Below are 18,629 nucleotides of genomic sequence, written 5' to 3'. Positions count from 1 at the left end.
GCGTCCTCCGCACGAAACGTCCTTTTCAGAGGACGAGAGTCTCTCCGAGCGCTCCACCCCTTGCGCGGGGAGGACGCTTCGGAGGACGAAAAGCACTCTTTCAGGACGCGCGCTCGTGCGCGCTCCTTGGCAGCCTGGGACTTTGCTACAAGGCCTGCCAAAGGGACGCCAGATCGGTGGGAAGCCCCCGTAACCCTCTTGCGGCTTTCGACATACCTACTCCCTGAGTCTTGGGAGTCTGATAGAGGTCTAGGCCTAGAGGCATTATGGGCCGATCTGACGCCCCCTCCACAACACTAGGGCAACGATCACACACTTGCACCGAGCCAGTTTCTAAGGCTTTCACTTTGGTCTCCAGAGTGCGAAGAGACTCCAAAATCAGAGAGAGAGCATTCGCTTCTCCCGACACAGAATCAGAGCCCGAAGGCAACACAGGTTTAGGGGTTGCAAACTCTACAGGTGTTAATGTAGGAGAGATGTTAGCCTTACCTTTGGTAGAACCACTCCTGGAGGAAGACCTCCTGATCCTATCGCGCTCCAATTTAAGGCGATAGGACTCATATACTCTCCAATCATCATCGGTCAATCTCTCACATTCATTGCACCGATTATCAATCAAACAATTATGCCCCCTACAACTCATACATACTGTGTGGGGGTCTACCGACGCTTTCGGTAGCCTCACCTTACAATCAGCCCTCACACACACTCTGAAACTCACAGCACTTGATCCAGACATATCTTATATAGAAAAGTCAATCCAAAATCAAAAAACGGTCCACTATCGCGCATGCCAATTCAACAATCCAATTCAATACCAAAAAACCAATCAGATACTTAAAAGCGAGTCAAATTCCAAAAAATCCTGTGCAGAGGTCTGTAAACAGTTGTTTACCGACCGGCGACAGAAAAAAAATATGAATAGAAAATGGGAATGGTTCCTGATATCCGCCTCCCAGCGGCGGGAATGGGTACTACCACCTGGCCGCCCACTGCGTGTGCCGCGAGTTTTGAAATTCTGTCGGACTTCAGAAAATACAGCTATATATATATCTGTCAGGTAAGTGGCATGAACAAACTACAATGCCATTTATTACTCTCAAGTAAAATTTTCTACAACTCTCAAAAATTAATTTAACAACTGTGGTCAAGGCATAATGGCAAAACTATAAACCAAATAATTTCCATCTAAACAATGAAATAATACAATTCTGTCATTTACTAGTTTGCCAGTCCATGTAGAATAATAGTTTAAGGGCAAAATCATGTAATTGCTAATGGGAACATGGTATAAAACCAGCAATGTTTACTAATGGAAACATGGTATAAAAACAGCAGTGTTCACAACCTCACCTTTCTCTTAAGGATGGTGAACTTTGCATTACACTGATCGCAGTCACCCATCTCAGGCGTCTTTGCAGCAGTTGTGTAACTCGGGAAAACTCTGGGAGAGCACTTCCAAACCTCCTTACACCACAAAGAAAATGGCCCTACGCAGCCTTGATTTCCCCCCTGCATATCAAGTGAAGATCCTCTTTCAAACCAGCTACCACATTATTCCATAGAATAACACCTGAAAGATTACAAAGACAAATCTTAAAATGAACAAAATTCTACAAAAACATTTGTTTATACAAATACCCTTGAAAAAATATCAAATGAACAATAAGTTATGAAATGTAGTACAGGCATTAAAAATGTTATTGTTATAATACAATTAAGTTTGTTCATACTTACCTGGCAGATATATATATAGCTGTATTCTCCGAAGTCCGACAGAATTTCAAAACTCGCGGCACACGCAGTGGGCGGCCAGGTGGTAGTACCCATTCCCGCCGCTGGGAGGCGGATATCAGGAACCATTCCCATTTTCTATTCATATTTTATCAGTGCCACTGTCTCCTGAGGGGAGGTGGGTGGGCACTTAATTATATATATCTGCCAGGTAGTATGAACAAACTTAATTGTATTATAACAATAACATTTTGTTCATGGAGACTTACCTTGGCAATATTATATATAGCTGAAATCCCACCATTCGGATGGTGGGAAGAGGACAGAATAAGGATTTTGGGTAGGAAACTTAAATTAAGTAGATGATATACACCTTGGTTCTCACCTGTTGCAAAGTAGACTCTGTGATTACTGTCACTACAGCCTGCTTGTGCTTAATCAGAGTTGCCAGCCAGGTGGAGACCTGTAGTGCTGGTGCGCTCTGAATGCTCTGTCAACGGGGACGTGACCTCAATGTGACAAGAGCATAGAGCCATACAAATGAGGGCAACGAAGCAACTGACCACCACCTGACCAACTAACAAAGACCCCCTGAACACTAAGCTAAAAGATGGGAGGTCTTCACCAAAGCCTCACCACAACCAAAAAACACATCAACTAAAAACTAACCTAAACCTAACTAAGGGATAGGGAGAGAGCTACCTTCAGCCCCCAAGACTGTGTCTGCAGAAACGTATGGCCAAGAGAACAACAGTCCTCGTATATCGTTCTCCCATCTCTCAAGTAGTGTGAGGCGAATACTGAATTGCTCCTCCAAAGGTGGTCGTCAAGGATGTCCTTGATCGACATGTTCCTTTGGAAGGCAAGCGAGGTTGCAACAGCTCTAACCTCGTGAGCTTTCACTCGCAAGAGGCTCAAATCGATCTGTGTGGAAGACGAATGAGCCTCTTTAATGACGTCCCTCAGAAAGAACGCCAAAGCGTTCTTGGATAACGGTATATCGGGTCGTTTAACCGAACACCAGAGATTATCTGAGGGACCTCGTACTTCTTTAGTCTTGTGGACATAAAACTTTAGAGCCCTGACAGGGCACAGGACTCTCTCAGGTTCTTGGCCCACAAGGCTTGTCATACCCTTGATTTCAAAGCTCCTTGGCCAAGGGTTCGACGGGTTTCATTCTTTGCTAAGAAAGTGGGACTCAAAGAGCAGACAGCATTGTCCCCTTTGAAGCCCACTCTCTTACAAATGGCCTGAATTTCGCTAACTCTCTTCGCCGTCGCCAGAGCAGTTAGGAAAAGAGCCTTCTTAGTCAAGTTCCTAAGAGACGCTTCATGTAGAGGTTCGAAAGGACTCGACATTAACAGTCTAAGGACTAAATCCAGGTTCCAAGAAGGAGGCCTCGCCTGAGGTATCTTGGATGTCTCAAATGATCTCAGGAGATCCGTGAAGATCCCTGTTATCAGACAGGTCTAGTCCTCTGTGTCGGAAGACTGCCGACAGCATGCTCTTATATCCTTGATGGTCGGGACCGCCAGCTTCTGCACATTCTTAAAAATAGCAGGAAATCGGCTTATCTGGCTCACAGAGGTTAGAGGAAGAGGAAATTCCCTCCTTTCTACACCATGCCCTGAAGGAAGCCCACTTCGACTTGGTAAACAGCTCTCGAGGACGTTCTCCTAGCCATTGGCGATCTTGCCTTTGCAGCTGCTTTAGAAAAACCTCTCGCTCTGGCCAGTTTTTCGATAGTCTGAACGCAGTCAGACCCAGAGCGGAGAGGTTTCGGTGATATCTTGCGAAGTGGGGCTGTCTGAGTAGATCTTTCCTCCAGGGCAATGTCCTCGGAAAGTCTAGATGAATGACATTACCTCTGTGAACCATTCTTTCGCGGGCCACATCGGGGCGATCAGGGTCAACCTCGTCCCCTCCGATGCCGCGAACTTCCTTACTACTTCCCCCATGATCTTGAATGGCGGGAAGGCATATAAGTCCAGGTTCGTCCAGTCCCAGAGCAGAGCGTCTATCGCGACTGCTCCCGGATCCAGCACGGAGAGCAATAAAGAGGCAACCTCTTTGTTCTCGACGTCGCAAATAGGTCGACTAACCCCCACAGTCTCCAGAGCTCTCGACAGACGTCCTGGTGCAACGTCCATTCCGTCGGCAGGATCTGATCTTGTCGGCTGAGAAGGTCTGCTCTGACGTTCTGGACTCCTGCGATAAATCTCGTCAGGATCCTTATCCGTTCTCGCATCTGCCCACAGCAGAATCTCCCTCGCTAAATAAAACAGAGGACGGGAGTGTGTACCTCCCTGCTTCTTTAGGTACGCAAGGGCTGTGGTGTTGTCCGAGTTGACTTGGACTCTTTCTCTGCAACCTTTTGTTGGAAGAACTGTAGCCCAGAAAAACCGCCGCTAGTTCCTTTACATTGATGTGCCAGGACACCTGTTCCCCCCTCCAGGTGCCTGACACTTCCTCCCCTCCCAGTGTTGCTCCCCATCCCGACACCGAAGCGTCGGAAAACAACACTAGGTCTGGGCTCAGAAGCTTTAGGGACAACCGCTCTCGAAACTTCCGAGGATCTAACCACCATCTTAGATGGTTCTTCACCGATTTGGTGATGAAAAGGGTCGCATCCAGATCCTCTCTGACTCTCCATTCGTCTGCTAAGAAAAACTGGAGAGGTCTGAGGTGTAGTCTTCCCCAGGGAAACAACTTTCCAGCGAGGAAATGGTTCCCAGCAGACTCATCCATTCCCTCGCCGAGCAAGCTTCCTTCCCCAGGAATGCCGAGACTTTCTCTAAGCCTTGCAGCTGTCGTTCCTGGGACGGAAACGCTCGAAAAGCCACTGAATCCATCTGAATCCCCAGATACACGATGGACTGTGTTGGGGTCAGATGCGACTTTTCGAGGTTGACCAGAAGTCCCAGGGACTTCGCCAAGGCCAAAGTGAAGTGAAGGTCCTTCAGACACCTTTCTTCTGCCGATGCTCTGATCAGCCAATCGTCGAGATACAGGGACACTCTTATTCCTGCAGAATGTAACCATCTCGCTACGTTTTTCATGATCATGGTAAATACCATCGGAGCCGTGCTTAAACCGAAACAAAGGGCTCGGAATTGCCAAACTTTGTCCCTTAGCATAAACCTCAGAAACTTTCTTGAAAGAGGGTGGATAGGCACGTGAAAGTACGCGTCCTGTAGGTCCAAGGACACCATCCAGTCGCCCGGTCTTAAGGCTCCTAGAACCGACTGAGGTGTTTCCATCTTGAATTTTTTCTTTTCCACGAAAAGATTCAGGCTCCTTACGTCCAAGACTGGACGCCACCCCGACGACTGCTTTGGTACCAGGAAAAGTCTGTTGTAGTATCCTGGTGACCCCAGGTCTAAGACCTGCTCCACCGCTCTTTTCATGATCATTTGTTCCAAAAGATCTAAAAGAACCTGATCTCCCTTGATATAACGGGGAAAGATCTCTGGGAGTCGTAGACAGAGGAGGAGGGTCCCACAAGGGGATCTTGTACCCCTGTTCCACTATCTTGAGGGACCACGCATCTGTATCTCTCTCTCTCCACGCACCCGCAAAGAACTTTAGCCTGGCTCCGACAGGCATCTGAAGGACTTTCTTTTTCACTTAGAGGATTTAGGTTTGAAGGAACCTCTTCCTCTTGCAAGTCCTCTCCCTCGAGGAGCAGCTCTCGAGGGAGGAGCGCTACGAAAGGGTTTAACCTTCCTAGGAGGTCGTCCAGACGACGACGTGGTAGGGACTGCGGGACGTCTTGAAGACTGGGCTAAGAGATCCTGGGTAGCCTTCTCTTGTAGGCTCACTGCCAGGTCCCTTACCATAGCCTGGGGGAAGAGATGGCTCGAAAGAGGTGCAAAGAGAAGCTCTGCCTTCTGCGATGCAGAAACAGACCTCACTGTAAAATTGCAGAAAAGCGCTCTCTTCTTGAGGAAAGCAGTGCCGAAATGAGACACTAACTCTTCCGAACCATCCCTGACGGCCTTGTCCATGCATGACAACACATTGGACAGCTCCCCCAGACTCAAAGAATCAAGATCCTAGATTGAAGATCAGGACTCCTAGGCACCAGTCTAGGAAGTTAAAGACTTCCAGAGTCTTTAACAGACCTTTCATGTGATGGTCGATCTCCGTTGGGGTCCATGAAATCTTAGCTGACGATAACAGTGATCTCTTCTGGGCGTCCACCAGACTAGCAAAGTCCCCTTGTGAAGAAGAAGGGATCTTAACTCCTACTTCAGCCTTGGTCTCATACCAAATGCCGCCTTTCCCACTGAGTCTTGAAGGAGGAAGGGCGAAAGTCGACTTGCCCTGTCCTTCCGACGTTCCATCCAATCCTGCAATTTCTTGAATGCTCTCTTAGTGGACAAGGAAGTCTTCATCTCCACCACTTCGAAACTTCCGCCCGACTTCGAAGACGAAAACTGAGAGGGAGGAGACTTAGGAGCTGCAGGCTGGAACTTTTCGCCAAACAAGGAACGTAAAAGGCGAACCAGCACCTTGTAGTCGGAAACTGACGACTCTGACGGCTGTTCTTCCTCCACTGAATCCGCCGGACTACTAAACTCTCCTTCCTCCCGAAGAGGCAAAGGAGATTGAACCTCTGGAGAGGGCGTGCGCCCAACGGGTCTAGCCTTCAACAAAGGCTTTCGAGGAAGACTAATATCAGCCTCTTCAAAGCGACCGACCTTCTGTCGATCTCTAGAGCTCGAACCACGACGAGCGTCCTGACCGCGCTGCGCGTCAAGAGAGGTTATTCTTAGTCTCTCTCGAGGAGCGTCCTTACGTCTCACGCTCAAGCGTCCTGCTTTCGCTTTCAAAGCGTCCTTCTGAGCGCTCTCGAAAGCCTTCTCCACAGGCAAAGCGTCAAGCAAATCATCCCGACGAGCGTCTTCGAAAACGTCCTGCCGAGCGTCATCAAAAGCGTCCTCCAAGGCGTCCTGTCGAGCGTCCTCAAAGGCGTCCTGACGTGCGGGTGGAGACAGAGACGAACGAGGAGACGGAGAAGGAGACTGCCTCGTCCTCTTGACAGGTAGTCTAGCGTCCTTCCTTCGTTTAGGCTCAACTGCTGCTGGGCGAGTCTTCCGAGCCATCAAGGCCGACAATTGGTCTTGAAGCGACGCAAGAATACTCTTCGTAGGTGAAGAACCGAGAGGAGGTGAAGGGCTGCGCCTGCGAGAAGACGAGGGGCGGGGGGACGCCTCCTTCCTTCTCAAAGGAACAGCAACCTGCCTCTCCGAGGCGCGAGAGAAGCGTTTCTCAGCGTCGTCCTCAGACGACGTCCTACCTCTCTTCTGTGGAGGAAACGCGTCATACGACGCAGGCGAAGACCGCAACGAGAGCGGAGAGAGGGGACGTAAAGCGTCCTCCCCAGGAAAAGTCCTTTTCAACGGACGCGAGTCACTCCGAGCGCTCCACCCCTTGCGCGGGGAGGGCGCCTCGGAGGACGAAAAACAGTCCTTAAGGATGCGAGCCTGAGCACGCTCCTTGGCAGCCTGGGAAGTAGCAACAGGTCCTGCCGAAGGGACGCCAGATCGGTGGGAGCCCCCCGTAAACCCTCTTGCGGCTTTCGACATGCCCACTCCCTGAGTTCTGGGAGTCCGACAGAGGTCTAGACCTAGAGGCATTATGGGGCCGATCTGACGCCCCCTCCACAACACTAGGGGCACGATCACACACTTTACTCGAGCCGTTTTCAAGGGCCAACACTTTGGACTCTAGAGTGCGTAGTGACTCTAGAATCAGAGAAAGGGCATTACCTTCTCCAGACACAGAACTAGGGCCCTCAGGCAACAACACAGGATTAGGTGAAGCAAATTCTACTGGTGTTAAAATAGGAGAAATGTTACTTCCCTTACCTTTCGTAGAACCGCTCTTGGAGGAAGACCTCCTGATCCTATCGCGCTCCAACTTACGCCGATAGGATTCATACACCTTCCATTCATCCTCAGTCAAACTTTTGCATTCAATGCAACGATCAACCAGCAAACAAACATGCCCCCTACACCCCATACATACCGTGTGGGGGTCTACCGATGATTTCGGTAGCCTCACCTTGCAATCACTTCTCACACACACTCTGAAGCTCACTGAACTTGATCCCGACATCACGTTCAAAGAAAAGCCAATCCAAAATCCAAAAACAGTCCACTATCGCGTATGCCAATCCAACAATCCAGAGTCAAAACCAAAAGACAATCCAGATACTTATAACGAGTCAAAATCCAAAAATCCTGGGCGGAGGTCTGTAAACAGGTGTTTACCGACCGGCGACAGAAAAAAATATGAATAGAAAATGGGAATGGTTCCTGATATCCGCCTCCCAGCGGCGGGAATGGGTACTACCACCTGGCCGCCCACTGCGTGTGCCGCGAGTTTTGAAATTCTGTCGGACTTCGGAGAATACAGCTATATATATATATCTGCCAAGTAAGTCTCATGAACAAAATGTTTTTTTTCTTACTTCAGCAGGAAGCAAACTCCTAAGGAAAGGGAGACTGCAGTGCACAGAAATAAGATTATTCAAGCCACACTATTTCATAATCCTGCATACCCTGCTAAGAAATCAGTAATCATCAAGACCATGACATTTTCATCATAAAATGATATTTTGATAATAAAATGAAGTTTGTATATAAGTTACCCATATCAAAACTACACAAGTGGCAACCTTACCTTTCAGTAGTTGGCCGGCCTCTCTCTGCAAGCAATGTCAAACCAGGCTAATAAGTTCACATAAATACAAAAATATGCTATTTATTTCCCAAACTAGATGAACACAAAATGAAGTAATCACCCCAAACTCTCAAAATTTTCAACCACTACATTTTGATAGTCAAGTCTTAGAGAATCCGTCTCTGGAATAATGATACGGGACCCATCTAAAACAGAGATATATCCATTATATTTCCCACCACACAATTAATGTTAAATAAATGTATACACTTCACACTTCTCTCTTTTCAAAGGCAACTGTTCCTAAGTTATTTAAATATGTCATACCTCTTCGATGGGTTTATAACACCACCTGGTGTCCACCAAACCATCCCTTGCCTTGCCTCCGGAGCGTGTGACTTTTTCACTAAAAGTATCAGGCGATCGCACCCATCATTACACGCACAAATGCACAATCCTCAGCCCCACCTTAAGAGCCCCCTAGCAACTGGCTGTAGAGGCTTCGACCTCACAAATGCACAATGTTTTAATTTGCCACATGATTTAGGGCTGCCTCCGTTGCTGGAACCCTTGTGCCTCGCTGGATGCACAGAAGTTTAAGAACTCCTAATGCACAAATTGTAATCAGGATGACTGCTAGCATAACCACAATCGCTGGAATTGTGTAACGTTCGTTGAAGAAAATCTCATCCTTGTCACTAAGATAAGCAGAACTCGACAAATAGTTGTAGACGCAGGCTGAGCTTGTAAACCATCTCTTTTTCCTCAATATCTCTAAAAGGACCTTCAAATTTCAGGCCTGATTTGTAGTTCAACTCGTTCCTCACATTGATATTTAAAAATACCTTGTCTATATATGTACTTTTCTTTACCATCTCTCTGGTCGCGGCTTCAAGGTTACGGCTGAGACAAGCAAGTCTCTCTCTCTCTCTCGCTGTGGATATCAACGACTCAATCGTATCCTCCCCACGACGAGGTATAGTTAGCAAATCAAGTGTGCCTCGTGCTGGGCAACCAAACAAAGCTTCAAATGGAGACATTTTAATGGAATCACTAACCACAGTGTTAATACTATGTCTAACAACATCAATATATTTGTCCCAATTCTTATCATTACCACCTACAGTCTTCCCGAGAGCCTCGAGCACTTTCCTGTTTGCTTGTTCACACAAACCATTAGCCTCAGGTCTGTATGAAATAATTGTTACTTTCTGTTTCCCCATGACTTCCGCTAAACTTTCCAAGGTTTTGTTCACATATTCTCTGCCATTGTCGGTCAATAGAACCTCGGGTGAGCCGTATCTGCAAACGACACTAGTATTGAAAAAGGCTACAGCTACTTCTTTAGCCGTTTTATGCTTAAGAGGGAAAATTTCTACTATCCTTGTAAGTTCATCTATTATCACTAACAAGTACTTATTCGCATATCTAGACTCACAAAAATTTCCCAGGATATCCATATGTATTCTCTGAAAAGGTCTACAGTGTTCCCCCCATATTCGCGGGGGATGTGTACCAGGCACCCCCTCGAATAGCTCAAACCCGCGAATAGTTAGAACTCCCCTCTAAAAATGCCTATATCTGCCTATCTTGAAAGTTCAATTACCAAATGTATACTTAAAAGTATCATCCTACGCCAAATATACCATTGAATTGGTATTATTAATATCATTTCAAAGTCATCTTAAACACTTTACCATTAGAAATATATAAACAGCCAATAACAGAGAGAGAGAGAGAGAGAGAGAGAGAGAGAGAGAGAGAGAGAGAGAGAGAGAGAGAGAGAGAATAACTCCATAATATAAATACATCCATCTTTTCCAGAGAAGAGAGAGAGGACTGAACAATTATGCTTGTCTGTATATCAATTCTTTTGCTGAGAGAGAGAGAGAGTGAGTTGTCTTTACAGTATTTAAAAGAGTGAAATGGAAAGATTATTGTATTTAAGATACTCACATATGAATTTTGTAATTTCAGTTATAGTATTATTATTATACATATTATAGTATTATTATTGGAAAATATTAATAATAAACTTATTACATACATGTACCATAAAAATGATCTCATCTCAGTGAGAGAGAGAGAGAGAGAGAGAGAGAAGAGAGAGAGAGAGAGAGAGTGAGGGGAGAGAGAGACGAGGAGAGAGAGAGAGAGAGAGAGAGAGATTGCATAAAAACCATAAATTCGTTGACCATTGTATGGCACCGTTACTTGACATGTTTGACAGCTTCCCAGTTCCGAGCGTCACTGGAGTTATGAGAAGGTAGGGAAACTGATAACAGAAAAAGACGAAGGGAAGAATTTTAATTTGAAATTATTATTATTATTATTATTTGATAATATCAATAAACATATGCATCTACCATAAAAATTATCTCATCTCAGTAAGAGAGGAGAGTTATCTTTACAAGTGAAATGGAAAGGTCATTTTTATCTCTTTAAAATACTACCACATACAAATTTTGTAATTACGTACAGTTTTATTATTATTATTATTGTTATTAACAACAGAAAATATCAATAAACATTTTACATACTAGTACCATAAAAATTCTTTCATCTCAGTCAGAGAGAGAGAGAGAGAGAGAGAGAGAGAGAGAGAGAGAGAGAGAGAGAGAGAGAGAGAGAGAGAGAGAGAGAGAGAGAGAGAGAGTTGAGTTATCCTTAATTAAAAGAGTGAAATGGATAGATTATTGTACTTCTTTAAAATGCTATCACATAATATGAATTTTGTAATTACAGTTATATTATTATTATTATTTGAAAGTATTAAAAACATATAGTACATGTACTATAAACATTTTTGAGTCTCAGTAAATGAGGAGAGAGAGAGAGAGAGAGAGAGAGAGAGAGAGAGAGAGAGAGAGAGAGAGAGAAAATTGCATGAACACTTGGTGGCAACAACACAACAGCTCCTCCCCTCCAGTCCCATTACTTGATAACTGACAGCTTTAGTACCTGGAGTTAGAGAGAGAAGACTGGGATTTCCTTAATTCTTACATAATTTTTCAAATTTATAAACTAAAACCTTACTAATTCACATTAGTATTTTCTTTAATGAATTGATATTATTGCTGTATACATTAATATTTGAAAATAGTAAATCATTTATTTATCATACAAAAAAAAAATACACCTACTTCTCTTTAGGAGAGAGAGAGAGAGAGAGAGAGAGAGAGAGAGAGAGAGAGAGAGAGAGAGAGAGAGAGAGAGAGAGAGAGAGAGAGAGAGAGAGAGAGAGAGAATTACTATTTTTAATATTATGTGATATCATTTAATCTTATTGAACTTACTAATATAGCATTAATCAATATTAGTATTTGAAAATTAGTAAATAATTTTTGTATCATAAAAATGTATTTAGTCATGAAAATAGCATCAAAATACACTTTCTGGGCTCAGCCCGTGTCGCTCTGTGAAATGCATCCTTGATCCTCATTTCTACGGTATAAATATTGCTATACATACCAGAGAAAAAAAGAGAAACAATAGTGCCAGAATAACTGGCTCGCTCACCTTATAATAAAGGATAAAGGTGTCGGTATAGTAAAAGGGCGAGTGGAAACCACTACCAGAGGTCCCTTGCCAATTAGCTTCCTTCTCCGCCAAAATCCCTCGCTACAGAGGAGCCGCACCAAAGCCCCGCTACCCGCTACTACTACAGTGAGCGTCTCTGGCGTCATTCCTTTTGATAGCCTCGTTAGCGTTGCATGCTTTTTTGCTTTGTGTTGTAATCTCGCTTCGTTTGGAATTCTTTCCCTGATCCAGATGGCTCAAGCTTCTGCATCCAAGTTAAGTACTGCTTTTAAGGTTTTAGATCTCATTATAAGATCTTCATCGTTTTCTGAGTCATAGAAGTGAGGTAGTGAGAGCATCATTGTTCTCGCGCCGCCTTCTCCTACTCGCCGACCGCATGGCGGTCTCTCATGCTCCTTTTGGTCTCCTATACTATCTGGACATATGATGTTACGCAGTATTTTACCTTATCAATTATATTTATTATCATGTAATGCAGTTAGCTTGATTTTATTCTTTTTAGCCCTTCACGGGGTTGTTCGCTCCGACCGCATGTCTCGGATCGTAGGCTAGCCTAGTCTGATCTCGATTCTCTGTCGTTAGGAGCTCCATTCCTCTTCCTGTGTGGGGACCTTGTCCCTTCGTATTATCCTTCTGTTCCCCAGTCGCCTGCCCCCGATTCCTTCGGTACAGCATACTGTCTGGCTGCGTGAGGACTAGGCTAATTGCGATTAGCCTAGGCCTTCAGGAAATCCCTTTCTCTCCTCCATGTTGTTATTTCGTCTTTCCACCCCCGTGCTAGGCTAGTTAGCTATCTCATTATTGATATTTATTTTGTTCGTGTGCTTTGGCTGTGGCTTGGCTGGCCTATAGGCCTTCCTTCAACGACTGGTCTTTTCTCACCGTGTGTCTGTTCACCCGGCTGAGAAAGGTTCCAGTTGATCGCGTACGAGCCACCCTGTTACCGACCTCCCACCTCCCTCCCCATTCCCCCCCCACCCCCCCCCCCCCTTCCTTCCCGCTCACCAGCTAGCCTATCCGAGTCTACTCAAGGAACGGGGGGAGAGCCCTGCGGGGGAGGGGGGGAGGGAGATGGGACACACTCGGTGCTCAGGCATATTGTACCTAGCCGCCTGTCTACAGGGTCCAGGGACTCATCGCCCCCCCCCCCATCCCTCCACCGCTATGCTAGCCTAGACATGGGAGGCCGGGACTTCGTCCCTCTCACCCTTTGTATGACTACACCCCTCCACCAACCCCTCACGTCTGTCACCGCTTACTCGACAGAATCCTGAGGATCTTTGTCAAAGGGCGCTAAACCACTTATATGACAAAACACCTTGCCTAATGGCATAATCAAGGAGCACAACACCGATCCCGACCACCTGATCCTAACACCCGGGTTAGCAATAAGATTGAAAGAAGTTGCCCCGAACATTCTTTCAAACAACCCTAAAAAACCCCACACCAAATTCTAAAAATTAATTAAGGATCGGCATCAGCTCCCTGTCCCAGCACCGAATCCGCAGATACGTATGGACCTAGTGAGAAGCATTTCCCGTAAGTCACTCTTACATCCTTCAGGTAGTGGAATGCAAAGACAGAGTTGCATCTCCAGTAAGTGGCAGCTAGAATGTCCTTCATAGACAAAATCCTATGAAAAGATAAAGAAGTCACAATGGCTCGCACCTCATGTGCTTTTACTCTAAGCTGCTTGAAGGAGTCGTCCTTGCACGCCCCATGTGTTTCCGAGATGACAATTCTCACAAAGAAGGCCAGGCCGTTAAAAACATGGGTCTTCTTGGGTCCCTCACCGCACACCAGAGATTCTCTAGGCTACCCTTAATCTGTTTCTTCCTTTGAAGATAGAACTTAAGGCCCCTGACTGGGCAAAGAGACCTCTCAATCTCCATCCCTACCAAGGGGGAGAGTCCCTTAACCTCAAAGCTTCTGGGCCAGGGTTTGAGGGGTTTTTGTTCTTTGCCAGGAATCATAGCTAAAAAGGACATATTGCCGAGTCTCCTTTAAATCCGACACACGAGTGCAAGGAAGAAACTCACTTGTCCTCTTAGCAGTTGCGAGGGCCAAGAGAAAAATACCTTCCCTCGTCAGGTCTCTAAAAGAAGCCTGATGGGGAGGCTCGAACTTGTTGGATGTGAGGGATTTGAGAACCACGTCCAGATTCCAACTGGGTGAAAGTGAGGACTTCTCTTGGAGGTCTCTAAGGACCGGATGAGATCATGAAGATCCTTGTCCACCGCTATCTTTAGACCTCTGTCTCTAAAGACAGCGGAGAGCATGCTTCTCCTTTATTATGGATACCGGTAGGTGAGATTCTTCTCTCAGAAAGAGAAGAACATCAGCAATGTCGGTCACAGAGGTAATGGAAGAGGACAGCTTCTTCGACCTGCACCATCATCGAAAGACTTCCCACTTCGACTGGTACACCCGTAATGTTGAGCCTTTCGCGAAAATCCTATCGCTCTTTCGAAGTTGAAAAGGCAGTCAGGCAGAGAGCGGGGAGGATTTGAGAAAGCTCTCGAAGTGGGGTAGTCTGAGCCGATCTCTCCTTAATGGAAGGGATTTGGGAAGTCCATTATCCATTCCAGAACCTCTGAGAACCATTCTTGAGCGGGCCAAAAGGGAGCGATAAGGGTTAGAGTCATCCCTGTAGAGGACAGGAACTTTTTCATCAATTCCCCCACCAGTTAGAGTGGGGGAAAGACCTACGCCTCGATGCCTGACCAGTCCAGTAGGAGAGCGCAAATGCTATTGCTCTCGGGTAATCAAATGTGGAGCAAAAGTTGTCCAGTCTCCTGTTCTGATACGAGGCACACAGGTCTACATGAAAATAGCTCTATTATGTAAATACACTACAAATAGATACGTTACATTTCACTTATTTCCCCGGTTTTGGAGGGTAAACACATACCAATTGGCAACACTGATAAACAATAGAAGAGTGGGAACAGCACCGTAGATACTGTTCACAGCAAAACTGTTGATATTTGAGTCAGAAATCTAGTTACTTTTTCAACAACAAATACTTTCAAATTAACGATCATGAATATATAAAAAATTTATGCAATTCATGACCTTATACTGCTGTTTAACTATTCATTTAAATAATTATTTAGTGCACGCTTCTTCTTTCTACCGAAAAATTGTCAGTTCCCTTTTTTGCAATATTTTTAATACATGTCTATTATCCCTTTTTTGCCCTTCGTGGCATATATCTTTATTTATACATAAATATTAAAGCAATTTTATCATTATTGCATTACTATGACAACTAGAATTCATGGAAACAGTTTATAATAATGAATCGGCGTATGTGTGAAGCCTCCACTAATGTGGCAACGATGATTTTTCCATTCTTAGCATGCAAACATTAAAGGTTACATTTATTTCTGGCATACAGTTATTAAAGAAATTCAAAATACTAATATAGACTTAAATCAATGAAAAGTGCTAGCAAAAACAAAAAAGCAAAACAAAAATATATATAATCCACTTATCCGTAATCGTTCCTCTATGGTTTTCGGCAGCCAGATGTACGAAAAGGTTAGAAACATTGGATTGTATCTACTTTAGAAATATCTGTAATTTTTCGGGGTAATTTTGTTGCAAAAAAGGGATAATATACATGAATTAAATTAAAATTTTTAAATAACAAGGTAAAGTTGAACTAAATAACGAGTAAAGTAAACAATTTAAGGAATAAAACTTTGCAGTTTCGTCATCTGCTGTTCGTAACTGTGTTTGTGGTGCGCGCTTAGGAACCAGGAACAGCAACTTGTTTAAAGTGCAATGTGGAGTGAATTGAGACCAAAATGTGTATAATAACAATCAAATAAGCACTGTGGAGTTTCAGTTGTGATGGCAGTAAGGATAAAAACCACCGATTACAAGGGTAAAAAATAAATTCAGTTCAAACCATGACCCCGGGAATAAAAAGTTTCATACTTTCAGTAATATAGGCAACAAAATGTTGTTTTATTGTGCTGATTACAACTGCAATCTTGAGTAGGATCAATAAATGTTACATATATACACTAAAATTGTTCAAATGAGTGCTGGGAAGGCTGGGAAAGATGGTTGTCGTCACTGATCAGAACCTGTACATCCACACGGTAGGCGCCATATTGGATTTCAAAACTGCCTTGAAAATATATTTTACGAAGAGCTTCACATGCTTATTTTAGTTTGTATGGGGCTTTTATATATCACATCACATTATGTTGACGAAACTTCAATCTTTTGAATGGTATGTTTGGAGTTGTAATTGTATTCTTGTTTCACCATTTAAATATCGAGTGAATAAGACCTGTCCACCGTGATAAGGGTTGGTAGTCACTGGTGTTTCCCCCTAGTAGTGGTTGGAAGTTGTTGCGATTGTTGTGATGAAAGTGCCCCAACATCTATGGGTTTGTACAAGTGGTGTGCAGATTTAGCACAGGAAATGGGAAGTTTGTTGACACAAGCGACTCTGCAAACATTGGGATGGCGTCAATCTTCGAAATGTTCATTAGGTAGGCTAGTTTTATGTAAAAATTTCGAAAGCGTCATGTTGGTAGTAAGCACTGCATAGGGCCAGACTTTTCATTACCCTCTGTTTAATCATAAAATATGGCCTTAATTTCTGCCTTTGTAGAAAATAGCTAGACTTACTTCGAAAGGAGAATAGAGGTCTCGAGCTCCTGCTCTCACCAACAACTCATGACTGATGACCATGTCGGGTGTCAGGACGTGTTAAAATACTTTTCCGGAGGGTGGCTTCAAACGCGGTAGAAAGTGGCTCGGCTAGTCCTGACGGTTGTTTCCCCTATTGCCTGCCTAAGCCTTGCACACGTATACCTACTGCTGGGGGCCAAATAGCCTACCGGAAAAAGGTATCCAGGGTATACATTATCCCACATTTTCGGGGCAAAGTTCTGATTTCCTTCCCATATGTTCACAATTAGGTAGTAATGATTTCCAATCCATAAAAACGATGAGTCATTACAAATTAAGTTTATCGTGAGAACAGTAGGTAAAACTTGTGACAATTCGTGACTTACAACTGAAGCCAGATACCTAAGGTTTCAGGCAAAGCAGGCGGACATTAATAAACATAAGGCAACTGGGATGGCATTACTACCTGTGCCTGAGGCGTCGTCTTATCACGTACACTACCAGATCCGTAATTAGTGACTAATTACGACATACAAGAGAACTCAGATGCAACCCTTACCAATGTTTGTTGACAGCTACCTCTGTGACATCTGGTGGGCAAATTGTCAACTAACTTTTATCACTACGTACCTCATTTTCTGGCTAAACTTGAACAAATAACTCAGGTGCACGTGAAATACGCGGTATTTTTTTAAAAATCAATTTCCCCTACCCTAAATGGCAAATTTTAACTAAGCTAAGCGCGCATAACCTTGAGGCAAGACAAACAAGCCACTTCTTGGAAATAAAAGTGGTTTGAACTAGTTTGTAGGTTAGACCGATTTTTTTTGTAAGTCATCTTCTTACACCACATATACGATATGAGAGAGAGAGAGAGAGAGAGAGAGAGAGAGAGAGAGAGAGAGAGAGAGAGAGAGAGAGAAGGATGAGGAAGGGGGCGGGGAGTGGTGATGGCGGATGACCACTCTATCGAAATATGCAGTCTATTTCAGTACAAGAAATAGTGTACTATCAATATGCCATTTCCAACATAAACATGTTTGTGACGTGGTAAATTTGTTTATTTCATAAATTATAAGATAGGTAAAAGAAACGTCACGTGTAGGAAGACAAGTTTCTTCATAGACAATAAAAACCGCGTTAAAATTTAATATGGACTCGAACCTACTTCTCTTTTATAGCGAATGGGTGTTGTTGTAGGCACTACAACCATGACTCACTCATACGAATGCGTCTCGTGTGCAAAACAGGTACAGACAAGGTCCTTAAAGTATAGTATACTCAAATTATATTTAAAGGACCTTGGGTAGAGAGAGGAGAATCTGCCTTGCGTACGTACGTGCCACTATTAAGCGATGAGGTACCCACATACGTACGTCCCTCGGGGATCAAAGTAATATACCCTCATTTCTATTATTATTAATGTAATTTCTCGAACACGCAATATAGAAATGGGTGGCTTCATACCGGGTTAACATTAATACCTTTCAGATCCTGAACCATCGAAATCCACCTGCATTTAAAAAAAAAAAATGGAGTTACCATTATCCTTTTTTAATATGTAAAAGTATTTTTTTGCATCTGCAACTACTAACCAGAAGTCACAAACGATTTGACTGTTGGATTAGTACTGTGCTTGCATAGGAAAACATTTCTTGAAATCAGTTGTTTGCTCGAGTGCCTTAACCCTTTATTACTCAGCATAATAGACATTGATGCCTCATGATGAATGTGGGTTTCCAAAATATTATTCATAATTTTGCTGACCTACCTGCTTGAGTAATGCAACCTGTTTTCACTTTTGAGAAAGCGATGACGAGAGAGAGAGAGAGAGAGAGACCTTACATCTTGTTCGGGTTGCCCCAGGTCCCCCAGTGTGAGGCACCTCTAATGTCTACCAGAGAGTTGCTAGCACATCTTCCGGTATATTTTGCATCTTCCAATCTTGGATGGTCTGGGATGCAGCTTAGATATTTGTCGAGCTTATTCTTAAACACATCTACGCTCACTCC

The 18,629-nt window shown here is 44.2% G+C and overlaps 1 protein-coding gene across 1 annotated transcript in view; it reads right to left on the bottom strand.

Annotated features, from left to right (window-relative positions):
- LOC135216006 (E3 ubiquitin-protein ligase RNF34-like) overlaps window positions 1–16,923 on the bottom strand; it is a gene marked incomplete in the record, with an annotated part of 72,673 nt that extends 55,750 nt beyond the window's left edge. The window contains 2 exon segments of the mRNA XM_064250930.1: window positions 1,354–1,573; window positions 16,615–16,923. Of these exon segments, the coding sequence (XP_064107000.1) occupies window positions 1,354–1,518 (165 nt within the window).
- Window positions 16,924–18,629: the final 1,706 nt, after the last annotated feature.

Source organism: Macrobrachium nipponense, chromosome 19 (assembly GCF_015104395.2).
Source record: "Macrobrachium nipponense isolate FS-2020 chromosome 19, ASM1510439v2, whole genome shotgun sequence".
In the NCBI taxonomy this organism is placed as follows: Eukaryota; Metazoa; Arthropoda; class Malacostraca; order Decapoda; family Palaemonidae; genus Macrobrachium; species Macrobrachium nipponense.
Note: the sequence above shows the minus strand (reverse complement) of the source record. Positions and strands in the feature narration are given on the sequence as shown.